General features: G+C 41.6%; 1 protein-coding gene across 13 annotated transcripts in view; it reads left to right on the top strand.

Annotated features, from left to right (window-relative positions):
- The window catches only part of ADD3 (adducin 3), a 300537-nt gene that overhangs the window by 183201 nt on the left and 97906 nt on the right, over nucleotides 1-19430 (top strand). For 5 of the 13 annotated variants that reach the window (XM_069239417.1, XM_069239425.1, XM_069239424.1 and 2 more), the window contains exons 4-5: nucleotides 11606-11759; nucleotides 18789-18940. In XM_069239417.1, the coding sequence (XP_069095518.1) occupies nucleotides 11606-11759; nucleotides 18789-18940 (306 nt within the window). Of the gene's footprint in view, nucleotides 1-11602; nucleotides 11760-18788; nucleotides 18941-19430 lie in introns of all 13 variants that reach the window. The other 8 variants (XM_069239423.1, XM_069239414.1, XM_069239416.1 and 5 more) reach the window with 3 other exon arrangements.

Genomic DNA, 19430 nt, shown 5'->3' with positions numbered 1-19430 from the left:
CTCCTCAGAGAAAACCCTCAACGGCGATGGTGAGGACGTCAACGGATCTCTCGCAGAGGATAGTGCCATCGACCAGGATTTCAACGTCTCTGCCTTTGTCAGGAAGAACCGTCTCCTCAATAGTGACGGCTTTGTCAACAAAGGGCCAACACCTTGATGACTACAGCACCGACAGCCGTCCCATTGCAGTTTTCAAGTCACCTTCGATAAGACCAGTGTCAGCGACTGTGACTATAACTTGAAAGACCTCATCACCAATGACCTAGTCAACGAGTCTATGAGACTCCAAAAGGCAGTATTCTTCTTGGAAAATGTATCTGCTCCACTTAGATTGGATTTGACTTTACCCGGCAGATATCCCCACTGCTTCCGGTTCACCTTCTTGACACTGAGGAATCAGCTGATAAAGCGTTTTTTGGGCCTGCATACATCCCATATTAATTGCGGGTGAAATGTCAAGAATCTGAGGATGATAATAATCCTGACAAGGTCGCTTCCAGTTACGTGGAAGGTGATTATTCATTCATGACCCGCCAGCAACCCATATCTCTTAGTTATGACACTTTTCAAGAGCATTATCCCTTTGATGAGCCAGAAGAAGAGCAGCAAGCTGCGGGAGATACCGTAGTCGTGCCTCTCTTATAGTCCCTGACTTGAGCACATGCTGAATGATTATTATAAGCCCTTTCCCAATTCACCGGCACATGTCCCTCTCACTCTGGGACGCATGGGACCTGCTACGATATTTTTGCCGACAACTTCTGTCCCGGACAGGGCAAAGGACAATAGAGTTGTACCTCCCACCATCACTATCTGGGATGATTATATAGAGAGCGATCAAGATGATTAGCCTGAAGGAGAGTTGCTTCAAGACTAAGTACTCCAGGTAAGGAATGGGATGACTACATAGCTCAGCCTTCTCGATCACCTCTATTGTCTCCAGCTCGTTCTCCTCCTTATGATATTGGAGGATTTCACGAAATAGTGGAACGTGCTCCCAAAAGATTGGATCTGCCTCTCCCGCTCAAACAGAATGTTGCCTTACGATTTTGATCTATCCCAGTTGTTAATTATATATAGGATGAAGGCCTGAAATTGATGAAAAACCCAGCGTCTGTCACTGCTGTGCTTCTGTGCATGGACAAAAAATATAAGGCCGCAGATTCCTCACCAGCGTGCTTGATAATGCATCCTTGGCCAGATGCAGTGGTAAATCAAGTAGCACAGAAAAACTCAAGAAAAAACTCTGCCCCCTGTTCTGTTCCACTGGACAGGGAAGGTCAGACACGACAGCATTGGCAAGCAATTTGCACAATGGAAGCCACCTCCATCAGAACGTCAATTGCTCTGGCCATTCTAGGTCACTACAACCACCAAATGTGGTCAGCTCTTGCACCTTTTCTCGACCAATTGCCAGAAAACAAAAAGAAGGAAGCTAAAGACATTCTGCAGGAGGGTCACAGGGCATCCTCGGAGATCATAGACATGGCAGTAGACATATCCTCTATTGCCTTTAGGCAGAGGGGCAGTCGCAGCAGTCCTGCGTCAACAAGTCTGGTTAAAGACCACCTCATTTCGTCCTGAGGTCCAGGCAAAAATATTAGATATTCCCTTTGATAGGGAGAATTTATCTGGAAAACATGTGGATGATCCTCTTCAGGCTATCAAGGCTGACACAGACACAGCACATTTCCTTGGAATGCTGCATCAGAGGCATTTTCAGTCCTTCGTGGAGGAAGAGGACAGTATGCACAGATGTCCTCTTTATAGTCCTACATATACCAACTGTACGCACAGCAAGGATACTAATCACAATATACTGGCCAACATCGGCAGTAAAGAGGTTCCTGCACTGCTTACTCCAGAATACCAGCTTTGATGGGAGGAGAAGCACAAGATTCGGCAAGGCAACAGTGACATTTCTCTGGCACTGGGCACCTTGTACCACCACAAACAACACAACCTCTCCGCCTTGATCAGTCAATGGGGCAGTATCACCAGTGACAGATGAGTTTTAGACATCATACATCAGGGTCACACCCTAGAATTTCTACAGAAGTCCCCACGTCACCCGCCATGCAAGAGAGCACATCAACACCCCACTCTCCTAAAGCAGGAAATTTCAGCTCTTCTATTGAAAGGAGCTATAGAAGTCTCTTTCCGGCAGCGGAGCAAAGGCTACTATTCCAACTTCTTCCTGATAAAGAAAAAGTCCGGGAAAGGGAGACTGCTCATGGATCTCAGAATCCTAAACAATTACTTGAAAAAGCAGCTCTTCCGCATGCTCTCATTACAGAAGATTCTGTTAATGATCAACAGAGAAAATTTAATGACATCTCTTTATCTCTTAGACGCATGTTTCCACATTCCCGTACAATTGAATCATCGTCTGTTCTTAAGGTGCGAGGTGCCACTATCCATTCAGAGTTCTCCCCTTTGGGCTACGGTCTACTCCCAGGGTCTTTACAAAGTGTTTGGCACCCGTAGCTGCATTCCTAAAAAGACACGGTCACCAGGTGTTACCATATTTGGTGACTTGTTAGTCAATGGATCCACATTCCATACTACAAAAGACTCTACCTTTTCTTGTCGGCAGCTCTTTAAGTCTCTGTGGCTCCGACTGAATACGGAAAAGTCATCTCATATTCCAACCCAGGCGTTGGTATTTCTGGGGTCCACTCTAGACACTACTATTGCAAAAGCTTACCTGACTAGTGAAAAGATACAAAACAATAATGTGGACGGCTGCTTCCCTTCTTAAAAGAAGATCCACTTCAGTGAGGATGTACAAATCTATGTTGGGAATGCTATCCTCGTGCATCCCATTAATACCAAAATGTCTACGAACGATACCTCGACAAGAGCAGCTGGATGCTTAGTGGATTCAAATTCACAGCTCGTTCGAAGATATAATCAACATCACCCCTACGATGAGAAGCTTTGTCATGGTGGGAAAAGGAAAGCAACGTATCTCTGGGTCTCTCCTACAAAGCGGCATGCTCAAGTTTCATAACAACAACGGATGCTTCCTTGGATGGTTTGGGGAGCACATCTTGAGAAGCTAGAAATCTTCGGAAAATGGTCTGTCTAGGAAGCACAAATGCATATCAATATGCTATAATTAAAGGCTGTTTTCCTAAGAATCTAGTTGTTAGTACCGAGACCTTGCGGGTCCTCTGTCTTAGTCAGAACAGACAACACCACAGATATGTTTTACCTTGCCAAGCAAGAGGGCATGAGGTCAAATAACCTTTCCTCTCAGGCCTAGCAAATTTGGGAGTGGTTACTAACATAAAACAATTCACTTCAAGTAGAACATGTCCCAGGAATAGACAATGTATGGCGGGATTCTCATCAGGGAAACCAGTCAGTGCCACAAATGGTAAATCAATCATAGTCACCTGTTTCAGGGGCCCAAACCCGATCACTTTGCGACTCTATCCAACCGGAAGTGGGAAAGTAGATTCCCACAGACAGGGTCTTGGTGGAAAGCGCTCCAGACTCAGTGAACAGGAAGGTTTGCCCATGCATTCCCACCCTTCCCCCTCATTCCCAGGGCGTTGCCCAAGATGAAGAAAAAGCCATGTTATCTCATTCTAATAGCCCCGGCATGGCAGAGACCCATTTTGTACACAGAACTTCTCATACTGTCAGTGTTACCACCCATCCACTTCAAACCGAGGACTAATCTAATCTCCATGAGCAACGGCCAGATTTTGCATCCACACGTGCAGTCTTTCAATTTGTCAGCATGGAATCTCATGAACATGAGTTTGGCTCTCTAGCTATACCAACTGAATGAAAATCTATACTGTAACAGGCAAGAACTTTCTCTACAAATAAATCTTATATGGCAAAGTGGAAGAGATTCTGTTCTTGGTGTATCATAAATTACATTCATGATTTTCCCTCACACTTACGTCAAGGTGCATTTAGCATCAATTTCCAGATTCCGCAGAAAGACTGGGGAAATTGTCTATGGTCCACTAGACTTGTAAAGGAATTCTTAAAAGGCCTCTTCAGGGCCATCCCATGCATCAAACCACAAGCTTCATCTTGGCAGTTGAATACAGTTCTTTACCAGCTTATGAAGCCACCTTTCAAATCAATTCATAAGGCAGACTTGAAGTATGTCTCCTGGAAGATGGCCCTTCTATTAGCTCTCACATCATCCAGAATGGTTAGCAAGATTAAGGCTTTTATAAACTCTGAGCCTTTTCTTCAGTTTAAGGGAGACAAAGTTCTGTTAAGGACAAACCTAAAACTCATTCCAAAGGTTCCCACCTCTTCTCATTTGAATGAGCCTATAATATTGACAGTGTATTTTAAAAACCCTTCTTCAGCTGCAGAGAAGTGCTCTTCACTCACTAGATATCAAACGCTTCTTGAAATTCTACTTTCACATGACAAAACCTCTCACGAAATCTGATCAGCTTTTCATCTTTCACACCTCCCAGAAAGGAGTGGTGCTATCCAGAAGCAGCATAGTGTGCTGGGTATCGTCAGCGATTGCTTTCTCCCACGACAACGCAGGTAGACCACTGTCCGGAAAAAAAGTGACTACATATTGGACTAGGAAGATGGGTACATCCACAGCCTTATTCAGAGGAGTGTTCCTCTCAGATATCTGCAGGGCAGCAACATGGTTGAATACTTCCACCAACCGTTACTGTTTGGATTCAGCAGATGCGGCTGTCGCAGGCAGTCTTGTGTCACCTTTTTCATTGAGATACACATTACCTTCTAGTTTTTTATTTTTCATATGCATTGGTATAATGTTATGATGCTTCATTGTGTATATATGTATTTTATTTATTTATTTACATGTATGTATATCCATTTATTTTTTTTCTAGCTGTTTTTTTCTTGGTGGCTAAGTAAGCTTTGTCACAATGCTTTGTTGCTTATTTCACGTTGTTAAGAGTGGTCTGACTATACGCTCTAAAGTTATCTACTGCTGTCTATTCCGATTGAAGCATGTGAATCTATGGATCAGTACTGGAGAAAAAAAAACAAGTTACTTACCTGTACACTGTGGTTCTCCAGTATTGAAATCTTACATAGATTCACAAGCGACCCACACACCTCCCCGTTTATGCCTCCCAGTCTTATACCTCATGGATGTATATATTCACACTTGTGGCACTTGTAAGGTGAGGTGGGAGACGTCTCAGAAAACCCAAGGCACCAGGCCACATGACCTGGTAGTAAATTAATAGCGGCCATCCTGCAGGAACTGAATACTAGTGACACCCTGTGACCAGGGACTGGAGGAGGCGATACCCCCAGGGGAAGGGGCTACGGAGAGGGAGTGTGCCGTAAAAAAGGGGCACTAATGAATGCAACCATGTCACCGGTGTTGTTGAGACTCCCACTGAAATATTATCAGAATCAGTACGAGCCCTTGAAATTATGTGTAGTATTAGTACGCCCTGGGGGAAATATCTGGAATCCCCGCAACCATAACACTGTGATCGGCTCGGGTCAGACCCAGTGAAGCATTTAAACGCCAAAGAGGAAATATACAAACTGCCACTTACTAGTGTGCCTTATCACAAGGATTAAGGCCCTCAGACCACTTGGGCCCCCTGCATCTCACTTCCCCACAAGGCAAGATCTGGTGGGAAAGGAGCTCACAAGAAAGAGGAGAGGCTGGTCTGTGTCCACTACAGACGAGTTAAGCCTTACTTTCAGTATTTATATATACCTCTGGAAAGAGGAAAGTCATTGGAAGTAAATTTACTTCCAGAATGGTACAAGACCAGACTAGCTTGGGAGCCCAGCAATTGAAAACTGATAAATACAACAAGCGGACTTTACTGGCTGATGCACACCCACAACAAGGGGAATCTCGGCAGGGGCAAGACAAGGTAATGGCCACACCAACAACAGACACCATGGCAATCTTACAGGCCATAGAAGAGCCTTGCATAACCCTGGAAAACGAGATCGGACAAGTTGGGAATGACATTACGGCGATACAGGATTAGAGAAACATGGTACAAAGAGTAAAAGAAACATTGAAAAGGATACGTGACCCTACGGACACAGTTAGGGTATAAGGAAAGAACTTTAGTAAACAAAAGCCACAACAAACATTACTGGCAAAAGTAGAGGAAGTACAACTGCTTTGAAATAACCTCTGCCTGACTGGATTTCCGGGAGGAGCGGTGGGTACCGAACTGGAAACGTTCATACACAACTCTCTAATATTCTGGGGGACAGCGGAAAAATTGTAAAACTGCTTTGTAGTAGAAAGAGCTCACCGAGTCCTGATGCAACGACCGGAGCCAGGAGCCCCTCCCACACCGTTCATAGCTGAATTTAAAGGACACTATTTATTAGGAGTAACCTGTGCCAAGAGCAGACCCGAGTATGGATCTCCTTGACTATTGAAATTCCAGACAAAACCAAAAATGTCTTGCGATGTTAAAGGACATTCCCATTGATGTGACTGCATCTGATATTGATGATTAGGAGTATATGAAAGGCAGGTAGGACCTTTTGCAGCAAGTTTCATAAGAACTGGTCAGCCTCATCTTTGCCTCTAAGAAGATCTGCATGTGAGATTCATACACTGTGGTCCGCCAAGGAAAATAACATTTTATCAGAAGTATTGCATAGCACGTATTTCTCACTTCTTTGATACTACTACTTTACTCTGTTTTATTGTTGCAGTACATATTTTACAGCGGGCTGAAAAAGTACATAAAGAATCGGCTTTGGATAGAACTGTAACATTAGAAATTGTTGATCCATACAAATTAAAAACATTAACCATGTACTCTGGAAGGTAAAAACAGGATGTAAAATGGAAGTCAAAATCCATATTGGCTTGTCTGCTTATCAGAGTGGGTCACATACTAATTTTGAAGGAGTAAGGAAGTCCAAGCATGGACTGTTAAGTTAAAGAACTGTGTGCTAAACAAGATATGTGAGGGAACTTGAGCAAAGTTTTAAAATAGTTTGCTTTCATTTCTTTTTAACTGTTGAGGCTCACTTTGAATGGAGCAAGTACCTCATTCTAAGGAGGATTTTGTGACACTTTCAGTAACCTATTCCATCCAGTTCAAACCTCAGATTCATGAAAGCGCCCAGCTTCAGTTATGTCCCTCAGGAAATTGTTTGCATTTATGCCACACAGTGGTAGCTCCACTGATTAACAGATCCAAGTCAGTGGGATGATTTCTAGATAACTGGGAAAGGACATAATCTAAATAATCGTTATAAAGTTTCAATTATATGGTGTATTTTCCAAACATATTTACATTTATTTTTGTCTATTAAGGGTTTTAATTCTAAAAAAAAAAGAAGTAAAATGAAATCATAAAGAGGAGAATAAAAAGTAGTAGAGGTTAAAAGAAAGAGTACAGGAAATACCTAGAAATCAAAAGAACTTGAAACAACCTACTAACACAGTTCGCCTTCAATTAAATGTGGATGAGTGAATATAAAAGAGAGCCTGCCTTCAACTTCTTTGCAAACAACATTAAAATATTGCATCCAGTAACATTGCTTTATGTGCTATAAATCAGCCAATTCTGCTCCTAGTTGTACATATGTATGTTTTTTTATATATTAACATGTTTATGCTCCATCCTCTACTATACTTGCATTTTCGCCATGACAATGGCTAAGTAGACTATATTTCTGAATCCAATTTCTCAACTTCTCTTCCAAGCGTTCGACTAGATGTTGTACTTTTTTCCAATATGTGTTAAACACTAGAACAAATTAATTTCTAGTATTGCTCTAATAAGTTAAAAGTTGATTATTTGTCAAGCCTTTGCTGGTCTTTGCAGTTGACACATTTTATGTATGTTTCCTGTGATGAATTAATTTTCTTGGTCTGTAATATTACTGAAATACAATATAATATTGTGGTTTATATGATTATAAGCAATGTGAAAGCCATGTTTCTACTCTTTTTGTGTTACGAAGTTGTTCCTTCCCATCATTACTAAACTCCTCTTCCCATTTGATTGTAATACCCTCATTAGAAATGCCTCCTAAGGGAATCAATTTGGCAGAGCAAAAAATAATAATCTGCATTTATTTGTATCTCTACGTTAGTCTGACATTCGTTTTGAAAACATTCTCACTTTCATTATATAAAGATTGTATCCTAACAGGTTTGTGAGTTTCTCATTTCAGAAGCTTTCGTCTATGTAGCTTTTTAAATCCTGCCATTCAATTCTTTTCACACTCTGTATTTCATGTTCATTATCCAGTCTGGGAGTCTCTGATTTTTGCATTAATAATTGGGCAATAGCTGTCTGAAATGTCATGCCTTTGAAGTAATATTTGTATCCCTTTTTTAATCATATATTTTATCATAGTTGTGAACCTGGCCATTCATACCTCCCTTCTAAATATCACAGTAGAATGGATGAGTACAAGGGAAATTCTGGCAAATCGATCTCATCAAATAAAATTATCCAACAATCTTTCCAGTTCTTTTCTTTCTTAATAGGGTTTTTCCTAAGATTCTGTCTGAACTCACTCATTGTTGAGTATATAGATGGAATGGCCTGTTTCTCTCCTGGGGCACTCCATCATCTCCTGATATCTTTATGCTCTTGAAACCTAGTATTGTATGAAAGCCTCTTCCCTATGGACATTCTGTACCTTGTGTTTGGAATCAAGCACCTTCAAACCTGGATGACAGCATCACAAACACCTACAAAACGGAGTTTGCCCCCCTCTCTTCAATTGCACATGTTCAATACCAGTACAGTCTTGACTAGATTGACACAACATGCTTGATTGTATGTGTTCCATCTTCATTGTTTGAGATTAGCAGTCCAGATAAAGCTTTATTAAACAAAAAAGTTCAATACCAAATTAGACTGCTTTGTGAAACTAATCCTCTTTTCCCAGCAGAGGACTTAAATGAATAGTCCAGTCCCCATTTCTTTTTAGTCTTGATTACACTAATGCCCTGTCCCTTTGCATGCAACTTCATATGCCACTGCTTGGCTAGCATCACGACCCAGAAGACTGAAACACATTACTTGTGCACTGGTCTTTCTTGGTTGGATACCCATTGACACAGTCTATTCCCACCAGCCTGTATTGTTAAAAAATCAAATCTTTAGATGGAGCATAAAGAACAAGTTGGATGGAATTTGGTTTTAACAGTTGGCTCTTACTTACTTTGATATTCTGACATGCCTTAATTAGAAACTCTGTCTTTAAGAAAATCTAACGCTTTCAGACAGTTCTTAAGGGAGTGCACATTAGATACATAATTTAGTTTGTGTACCTAAATTCGTTTTTAAAGGTATTACAGGTGTGACAATTCTCCCCTGTATTATCTTTTTCTTTAAAGAATGTAGATGTGTACCTTTTTCCACCCCACTTCAAATAATAACCTCAGAATGAGATATTCATGGACAGAAGACTGCTGAAAAGATACGTTTAGAAAAGTGGATAGTTGTCACTCGTCATGTATTTTGATTTTTTTTGTGCAGTGTTTCCTATTTAAACTCCTTTACTGTACTGTATAACTGTGTAGTTGATTGTAATTTTGCTAGATCCAGCTTGTGATACATGCTTGCTTATACCTGTGTAAAGTGTTCTTCTCTCAAACTACCCTGTATGAAACCACAAATAAATATTTTTCTTCCTTCTCTTTGGTAATAATGTGGCATGTTTGGCATGCTGTGTCCTTTTGTGGCGCAATGGCATTCAACTCTGGTGTAATGACAGTCTTTACATGGGCATACTTAGTATATTCCAGTCCCTGCTTTATTGTGACTTAATTGCTATTATTGTTGCTATTTGTATATGATGACTGCTTTCACAAGCATTCTCGTGATCTCCCTTTAATATTGGTAGCAATCGCTGCCATAATAAATGCCATGGCATATTGTGGGCAGCGTTTGTATCACAGTGTCAGTTCTTGGCATAATCATGGTACTTTCACCTATAGTAGTGATAACCCATGGCATATATTTGGCCATCATTGAATATTCTGGGTATCCTAGACATAGTGATGGTTGTCTCAGAATAGTTGTGATAGTCCCTAGGATAATGGTAACCCTGGTATATGGTGACCATTCTTGACATATTGTGGGTATTGTTGAGATGATGGTGGATATATGTAATAGTGACCTTCCAGGTCTGGGCATATGGTGGCCATTTTTGGCTTCTGATACATATTTATGGCATCTGGTGGCCTTTCTCAAGGCACTGATCCGATGGACATTCTTTGCATGTGATATTGATACATAGGTGTTTGAGGAAGAAAAATATTACTTGATAAAACCGCAAGCTGATATATAAGCTCCTTATTTGGATTTATTTAAAGTGAAAGCTAGTATGTTGAGACAAAAGGACTCACCTGTAGACAATGACAGGATTTTGTTTTGGGGGGTTTGTTTCTCTAATGTAAGAGCCTTGTAGTTTTCGACAGTGTCTGTTTCAAGATTCTACAGATCTGATGTTAGCCTTTTCATGATATTTAAAGTGGACTTAGATTACTCATGCTCGTTTAGAAACTTTTATTGATGTTTTATTTTCTTTGTGCCAGAGAACTCTTCTTGCTGTGTTATTTCACAACACTTGTGGAATTATTTCACCATTTATATCGATATAGCTTAACATTCATCTCTACTACTGTTTGAGAACAGATTGTGTATGTAAGGCATGTGTATTCTGTCTAGACTTGCAATCAAGCTGTAACTTCTGTCTCAGATACAGGTCTCAATTGGCTACAGCCCTGTTTATGGTCTAAAAGTGTGAGAAATGTCAAGCTATTAATTTTGATGGCATGTACCAATTAAACTTTAGTTCCTAATATATCATTAAGACTGGGGAGCTGAATGGTAATGATAAAGGTATAGAACTTTGAACAAATATTCTATTCTATTCACATCTTGTACTAAAATATGTTATCATATAGAACATTAGAAGTGCTTTAAAACCTTTGGCTACGTAAACAGTGTGTAGGAAAACTGTTAATAAAAATCCACTTGTTTTACCATGACAGTTGTAAGGATTTTTGGTGGTGTAACACCTCGGTCCCCTACACTTATGTGGAGTGTAGAGTTTGATTGGCACACTATTCACATCATGAAAATATTGAAATATAGGTTTAATAAATCTCCATAACTGCCGGTAAAACTGATGCTAATTGGTGTCATTTGCAAATTGCACTGTAAAGTGCACCTTTGGTCTCAGTCCTTTCAAAATCTTCTGAAGTGTTGAGGAAGGAGGGCAATCCAGCTGCCACCCAAAGCTCTCTCGGAGAATATGGGTGCGCCTGACTGACTCACTCCATGCAATTCCAGGTAGCTGTGCGTGCGCCACTATTTTCTTAGTTCAGCAGATGTCGCTGGTGGGGGATCTCCCAGCACTTTTCGTAGCTCATGTAACTTTCTAGGTTTAAAATGACAATACAAACTTGCATGTACTGCGAACAGGCAGGGGGGGGGGGGGGGTTCTCAAGTAACCCAAGCACAGAAGTTATTTCAAGTGAATTTATTTTCCTTTAAATGTGCCAAAGATTTATAATAAAAATATATAGAGAGGTTTACAAGACGGTAAAGTCCACGTTTCATTGTGCTAGCTACTTCATGGTGTTGTTTGGATGTCCCAGCAGGCTTTTCGTGAAGACCTTGAAAGTCTTATTCAGGACCAGATGAAGAAAGGCAACAACCCAACAGGGCTGCTGGCGTTGCAGCAGATAGCGGATTATGTTATTGCAAGTTCCTTCGCCGGATTTGCGTCGTCGCCCCTCAGTAAGCAAGAACACTGTATGTCACTGTTTCCATACTTTTCATCCTTTCAAAATATGTATTCATTTGTAACTATGTATCGTAAGCTAACAATTTTTATAGTTTAGAATGTGTTTTGTATCTACTGTGGAACTAGCAAATACGAGCAATTATATGATGTCCTCTGGTGCCCTCACACAGGCCCTCAAGAGTTTATTTTGTAAATGCACTTTCTCGCCATTATGTATGATATCAAGGGAGAGAAATGCTACTGAGTAGTCTTTCTGGTTTACTCTATACAGTGCTGCTTCACTCTCCAGTAACTGGCCTGTGGTGTGTGGATGGGGGGCGGATTTTCTAATCTCTGCCAGGGCTGTGGGTTGGGAGAAGAAAAAAAAAAATATATATATATATATGTTCGATGGCATGTGTAGCTGCAGATACACATGCTGTGCACATCCCGCCATCTGGTGTTGGGCTCGGAGTGTTACAAGTTGTTTTTCTTCGAAGAAGTCTTTTCGAGTCACGAGACCGAGGGACTCCTCCCATTTCGGCTCCATTGCACATGGGCGTCGACTCCATCTTAGATTGTTTTTTTTTCCGCCATCGGGTTCAGACGTGTTCCTTTTCGCTCCGTGTTTCTGGTCGGAAAGTTAGTTAGAATCTCGGAAAAATCGTCGGTATTGTTTGCGTTCGGTATCGGGTTAGTTACAACAGATCGACACCGACTTTTGAAGAGCTCCGGTGGCCCTTCGGAGTTTTTTCGATCCCCCGTCGGGGCCTGGTCGGCCCGGCCACGTGTCTCTTAAAGGCTGATGGAATGGACCCCATTCCGCTTCTGCCCAAAATGCCATAACAAGTATCCATATACAGATCAGCATCTGGTCTGTAACTTGTTTGTCGCCGAAACACAAGGAAGATACTTGTGAAGCCTGTTGAGCGTTTCGGTCCAGGAAGACACTAAGAGACCGAAGAGCAAGGAGACTGTAAATGGCGTCGGCGCCGACAGGACAAGAGCGTTTCGAGGAGGAGGAAGAAACATTCTCCATCCATGAATCGGACTCGGATGAGATTGATCCCGAAGAAACGCCGAAAACCGTGAGTAAGACGTTGAAACACAAAACTCACGAAAACACCACTAAAGCCCAGGGGACGCCACCACCAACAGGCCATGGCTTAACCCGAAAAATAGGTGACCGATCATCGGCACCGAAAAAGGGCACGCTGGGGGCGAAGTCATCTGACTCTGGTCGAGATACCGCCACACAGCAATCTCGGGCTCGAGATAGTGGCTCCGAGCAGGTTCGGCACCGAGATAGCGGCACCGAAATGGGTCGGCACCGAGAGACCATGACGCCGAAAGTAAAGAAGATTTCGTCGGAACCGAAAAAAGCAGCCGAAAAGGTTTCGATACCGAAACATCCGGCCTCAAAACCGAAAACAAGTTCCTACACTGAGGAACAAGGACTGTCCACGCAAATGAAGACACATAGATTTGGACAGGAATTGGAAACAATAGAGCCAGACTATACACAAAGAAGGCTCCATATCCAAAAAGAAACAGGGAAGATTAGTACTCTCCCTCCGATTAAAATGAAACGCTAACTTGCCTTTCAGGAAAAAGACAAGCGGCCACAGGCAAAGGTGGCTAAACAAGTAACCCCGCCACCATCTCCACAATGCTCTCCGCAACCATCACCGGTAGCCACTCCACCAATGATGCAATCCCCAACTCATACAGGAATGAGTCAAGATGACCCTGACGCATGGGACCTTTATGACGCACCAGTGTCAGATAATAGTCCTGAATGTTATCCAGCTAGACCGTCGCCACCAGAGGATAGTACAGCCTACGCACAGGTGGTGTCGAGAGCAGCGGCATTTCATAATGTCAGCCTGCATGTTGAGCCCATTGAAGACGACTTTCTTTTTAACACACTGTCGTCCACACACAGCCAGTATCAAAGTCTTCCTATGCTACCCGGAATGCTAAAACACTCCAAACAAGTGTTTGAAGAGCCTGTAAAAGGAAGGGCCATTACTCCAAGAGTAGAGAAAAAATATAAACCGCCACCAACAGACCCCGTGTACATCACACAACAGCTAACACCGGACTCAGTTGTAGTAGGGGCTGCGCGCAAAAGAGCGAACTCACATACTTCAGGAGATGCACCACCTCCAGATAAAGAAAGTAGAAAATTCGACGCAGCAGGCAAAAGGGCGGCGGCACAGGCAGCAAACCAGTGGCGTATTGCCAATTCACAGGCTTTGTTGGCCAGATACAATAGGGCCCATTGGGACGAAATGCAACACTTTATAGAACATTTGCCCAAGGAGTTCCAAAAGAGAGCGCAGCAAGTAGTGGAAGAAGGACAGAGTATCTCCAACAATCCGATACGGTCGGCAATGGATGCTGCAGACACAGCTGCTAGAACTGTCAACACAGCAGTAACAATAAGGAGACATGCATGGCTGCGTACATCCGGATTTAAACCAGAAATACAGCAAGCTGTGCTGAATATGCCATTCAACGGACAGCAGTTGTTTGGGCCGGAGGTGGACACTGCGATCGAAAAACTTAAAAAAGACACTGACACGGCCAAAGCCATGGGCGCACTCTACTCCCCACAGGGCAGAGGCACATTTCGAAAAACACAGTTTAGAGGGGGGTTTCGAGGACAAAGCACAGAACCCACAACCTCACAGACAAGACCCACTTACCAGAGCCAGTATCAGCGGGGAAGTTTTCGGGGACAATATAGAGGGGGACAATTCCAAAAGAATAGAGGGAAGTTCCAAAGTCCCAAAACTCCTCAAAACAAACAGTGACTTCCAAGTCATACATCCCCAACACATAACATCTGTGGGGGGGAGACTAACCAAATGTTACAAACATTGGGAGGAAATAACAACAGACACTTGGGTCCTAGCAATTATCCAGCATGGTTATTGCATAGAATTTCTCAAATTCCCTCCAAACGTCCCACCGAAAACACACAATATGTCAAAACAACATATAGATCTTCTAGGACTAGAGGTTCAGGCATTGCTACTAAAAAGCAATAGAATTAGTACCAAAACACCAGAAAGGAACAGGGTTTACTCTCTGTACTTTCTCATACCCAAAAAAGACAAGAGTCTGAGACCTATATTAGATCTCCAAACATTAAATACCTACATCAAATCAGATCACTTTCACATGGTGACATTACAAGACGTAATTCCACTACTCAAACAACAAGACTACATGACAACACTAGACCTAAAGGATGCATATTTCCATATACCGATACAGCCTTCACACACAAAGTACTTAAGGTTTGTATTCCAGGGGATACATTACCAATTCAAGGTGTTGCCATTCGGAATAACAACTGCGCCAAGAGTTTTTACAAAGTGCCTGGCAGTCGTAGCTGCACATATCAGAAGGCAGCAAATGCATGTGTTCCCGTACCTAGACGATTGGTTAATCAAAACCAACACGCGAGAAAAATGTTCACAACACACAAAGTATGTCATAGAAACCCTCCACAAACTAGGTTTCTCAATCAACTACACAAAGTCACACCTTTTACCGTGTCAAACACAGCAATACTTAGGGGCGACAATCAACACAGCAAAAGGGATTGCCACTCCAAGTCCACAAAGGGTTCAGGCATTTCACAATGTAATACAGGCCATGTATCCAAAACAAAAAATACAAGTCAAAACGGTGATGAAACTCCTAGGCATGATGTCCTCATGCATAGCCATTGTCCCAAACGCAAGGTTGCACATGCGGCCCTTACAACAGTGTCTAGCATCACAGTGGTCACAGGCACAGGGTCAACTTCTAGATCTGGTGTTGGTAGACCGCCAAACATACACCTCGCTTCAATGGTGGAACAGTATAAATTTAAACAAAGGGTGGCCTTTCCAAGACCCAGTGCCACAATATGTAATAACGACAGATGCCTCCATGATAGGGTGGGGAGCACACCTCAATCAATACAGCATCCAAGGACAATGGGACACTCACCAAAAACAGTTTCACATAAATCACTTAGAACTATTGGCAGTATTTCTAGCGCTGAAAGCATTTCAACCCATAATAAGCCACAAACACATTCTTGTCAAAACAGACAACATGACAACGATGTATTACCTAAACAAACAGGGAGGGACACACTCAACACAGTTGTGTCTCCTGGCACAAAGAATATGGCATTGGGCGATTCACAACCACATTCGCCTAATAGCACAATTTATTCCAGGAATTCAGAATCAGTTAGCAGACAATCTCTCTCGGGATCACCAACAGATCCACGAATGGGAGATTCACCCCCAAATACTGAATACTTACTTCCAGAGTTGGGGAACACCACAAATAGATCTATTTGCAACAAAGGAAAACGCAAAATGCCAAAACTTCGCATCCAGGTACCCACAAGATCAGTCTCAGGGCAATGCGTTATGGATGAGTTGGTCAGGGATATTTGCTTACGCTTTTCCCACTCCTTCCATATCTAGTAAACAAGTTGAGTCAAAACAAACTCAAACTCATACTAATAGCACCAACATGGGCAAGACAACCTTGGTACACAACACTACTAGACCTTTCAGTAGTGCCCCAATGTCAAACTACCAAACATACCAGATCTGTTAACGCAACACAAACAACAGATCAGACACCCAAATCCAGCATCGCTGAATCTAGCAATCTGGCTCCTGAAGTCCTAGAGTTCGGACACTTAGACCTTACACATGAATGTATGGAGGTCATAAAACAAGCTAGGAAACCTACCACTAGACATTGCTATGCAAATAAGTGGAAAAGATTTGTTTATTACTGCCATAATAATCAAATTCAACCCTTACACGCATCTGCCAAAGACATCGTAGGATACTTACTACATTTGCAAAAGTCAAAGCTAGCTTTTTCTTCCGTTAAGATACATCTTACAGCAATTTCAGCTTACCTGCAAATTACGCACTCAACTTCTCTATTTAGGATACCAGTCATAAAAGCATTTATGGAAGGTCTAAAGAGAATTATACCACCAAGAAAACCACCAGTTCCTTCATGGAACCTTAACATTGTCTTAACACGACTCATGGGTCCATTTTTAATTGCCATCACATCTTTAAGAAGAGTAAGTGAGATTCAAGCATTTACCATACAAGAACCATTTATTCAAATACACAAGCATAAAGTAGTTCTACGGACAAATCCTAAATTTTTACCAAAAGTCATATCACCGTTCCACTTAAATCAAACAGTAGAATTACCAGTGTTCTTCCCACAGCCAGACTCTGTAGCTGAAAGAGCACTACATACATTAGACATCAAAAGAGCGTTAATGTACTACATTGACAATACAAAACTAATTCGAAAAACAAAACAATTATTTATTGCTTTCCAAAAACCTCATACAGGAAATCCAATTTCTAAACAAGGCATTGCTAGATGGATAGTTAAGTGCATTCAAACCTGTTATCTTAAAGCAAAAAGAGATCTGCCTATTACACCAAAGGCACACTCAACTAGAAAGAAAGGTGCTACCATGGCCTTTCTAGGAAATATTCCAATGACCGAAATATGTAAGGCAGCTACATGGTCTACGCCTCATACATTTACCAAACACTACTGTGTGGATGTGCTAACGGCACAACAAGCCACAGTAGGCCAAGCAGTACTACGAACATTTTTTCAAACAACTTCAACTCCTACAGGCTGAACCACCGCTTTTGGGGAGATAACTGCTTACTAGTCTATGCACAGCATGTGTATCTGCAGCTACACATGCCATCGAACGGAAAATGTCACTTACCCAGTGTACATCTGTTCGTGGCATTAGTCGCTGCAGATTCACATGCGCCCACCCGCCCCCCCGGGAGCCTGTAGCCGTTTAGAAGTTGATCTTGAACATCTGTATATTTGTAAATATATTAATTTAAACTACATTATGTACATTACTCCATTGCATGGGCACTATTACTAGCATACACAACTCCTACCTCACCCTCTGCGGGGGAAAACAATCTAAGATGGAGTCGACGCCCATGCGCAATGGAGCCGAAATGGGAGGAGTCCCTCGGTCTCGTGACTCGAAAAGACTTCTTCGAAGAAAAACAACTTGTAAAACTCCGAGCCCAACACCAGATGGTGGGATGTGCACAGCATGTGAATCTGCAGCAACTAATGCCACGAACAGATGTACACTGGGTAAGTGACATTTTCCATATATATATAACCGGGCCTGGGAAATACTCTTCTCTTGGATCAGTAGAACGTAAGTAATACTTACTTTTTTTCTATTGAAGTATCTTTGATCAGCGAGGCTTAATGTTGCAAGTCTGAGTAGAGGAGTAGGAATATTCTATGTGGTGAAATAAATTTGACACAAGCCCCTTCCTCCCCTAGCTTTGTGCGTAGCTGACACAGGAACAGATGTTGTGCAGTACATTTGGAACTTGGCTCCCTCTAAACGCCCCTCTGATAAAAGTGATGTAAGAAGATTAGGCAAAGACTACATAACTGTAAAATGTTAGACGTCAATTTTGGAAATTCTGGGTGTTATGCCTATTTTTGGCATCACAAATGTTAAACTATAAACGAACTTGTATATGTGCCGATATTGTGTATGTTAAATCATTTTTTTAAGGCATCATCGCCTGTATACAGAATATCATTTATCCTGGCTGTAGACAAGGTGTGCTATATACAGAACCACAAATAAATAAAATGATTATCCGTAGTCGTAAGCCACTGTTCCTTGTCCACGCTTCTTGCACAACCCAGACACATTTATACTGGTTGCCTTGTCTGATAACAGATGTGTGGCCAGGGGGATCTTTTAGAGCTGGCTGAGAGTGCATGGGAAAACTCTGATGACCTGCTTTTGTTATACGTAGGCATTGCCTTACTTCTCAACTTTTCTGTTTCCATATTCAGTTATTGGAAGTTTTTTATAGCTCAGAGTGCTGAAGCTAATAAATAAATTGTGTTCATTTTTTATTTAAATCTACACTAATTGTTGTTTAATTATTTTTCTCTTACTTTTTAATTAATTTATTTATTTATTTTAGGCCTGGGTGTAGTTACACCGATAAATGACCTTCATGCACTGCCCGAGTCCTGCTTGGTCAAAGGAGAAAAGCTAGCCCGTTGTAAGCTTGCTAGCATGTACCGACTGGCTGACCTCTTTGGATGGGCACACTTCCCAAACTCCTACATTACAGTGAGAAATGTTTCATCAGTTTGTGCTGTGCTCTGATTGTGTTTTTTTTTTTTTTTTTTTAAATACCTGTTTCATTTACATTCTCTTCTCTGACAATGTGAGCACCATCCCATTGACTTGAACGTGCCTTTACTTCCATCAGCCTAATGGGGACAATACTGTATATATTATAATAATAATAATTTTCATAGTAAGTCATTTATTTTAATCACTCCTTAATAGTTTTAGCGAAAAGTAAAAGTAGGTACCAATGTGTGTTGATCTTGGTGATTATTTTTAAGGGCTTAGGAGTGATATTGGGTAATTTATCGCTATTCAACAATAGTAATCTTTAGTATCTTTTAAATATGATTTCCATGTGTTATCAAAAAGGAAGCTTTGAGATCACACAGCAGTTTGATACACCCACATATATTTTTTCAAAATGTCTCTCGCACTGTTGTTGAAGTTACCCAGATGTGTTGAATGTATTAATCAATCTACAAGTTGT

This window comes from Pleurodeles waltl, chromosome 6 (assembly GCF_031143425.1).
Source record: "Pleurodeles waltl isolate 20211129_DDA chromosome 6, aPleWal1.hap1.20221129, whole genome shotgun sequence".
Lineage (NCBI taxonomy): Eukaryota > Metazoa > Chordata > Amphibia > Caudata > Salamandridae > Pleurodeles > Pleurodeles waltl.
This window is presented reverse-complemented; position numbering and strand designations above follow the sequence as displayed.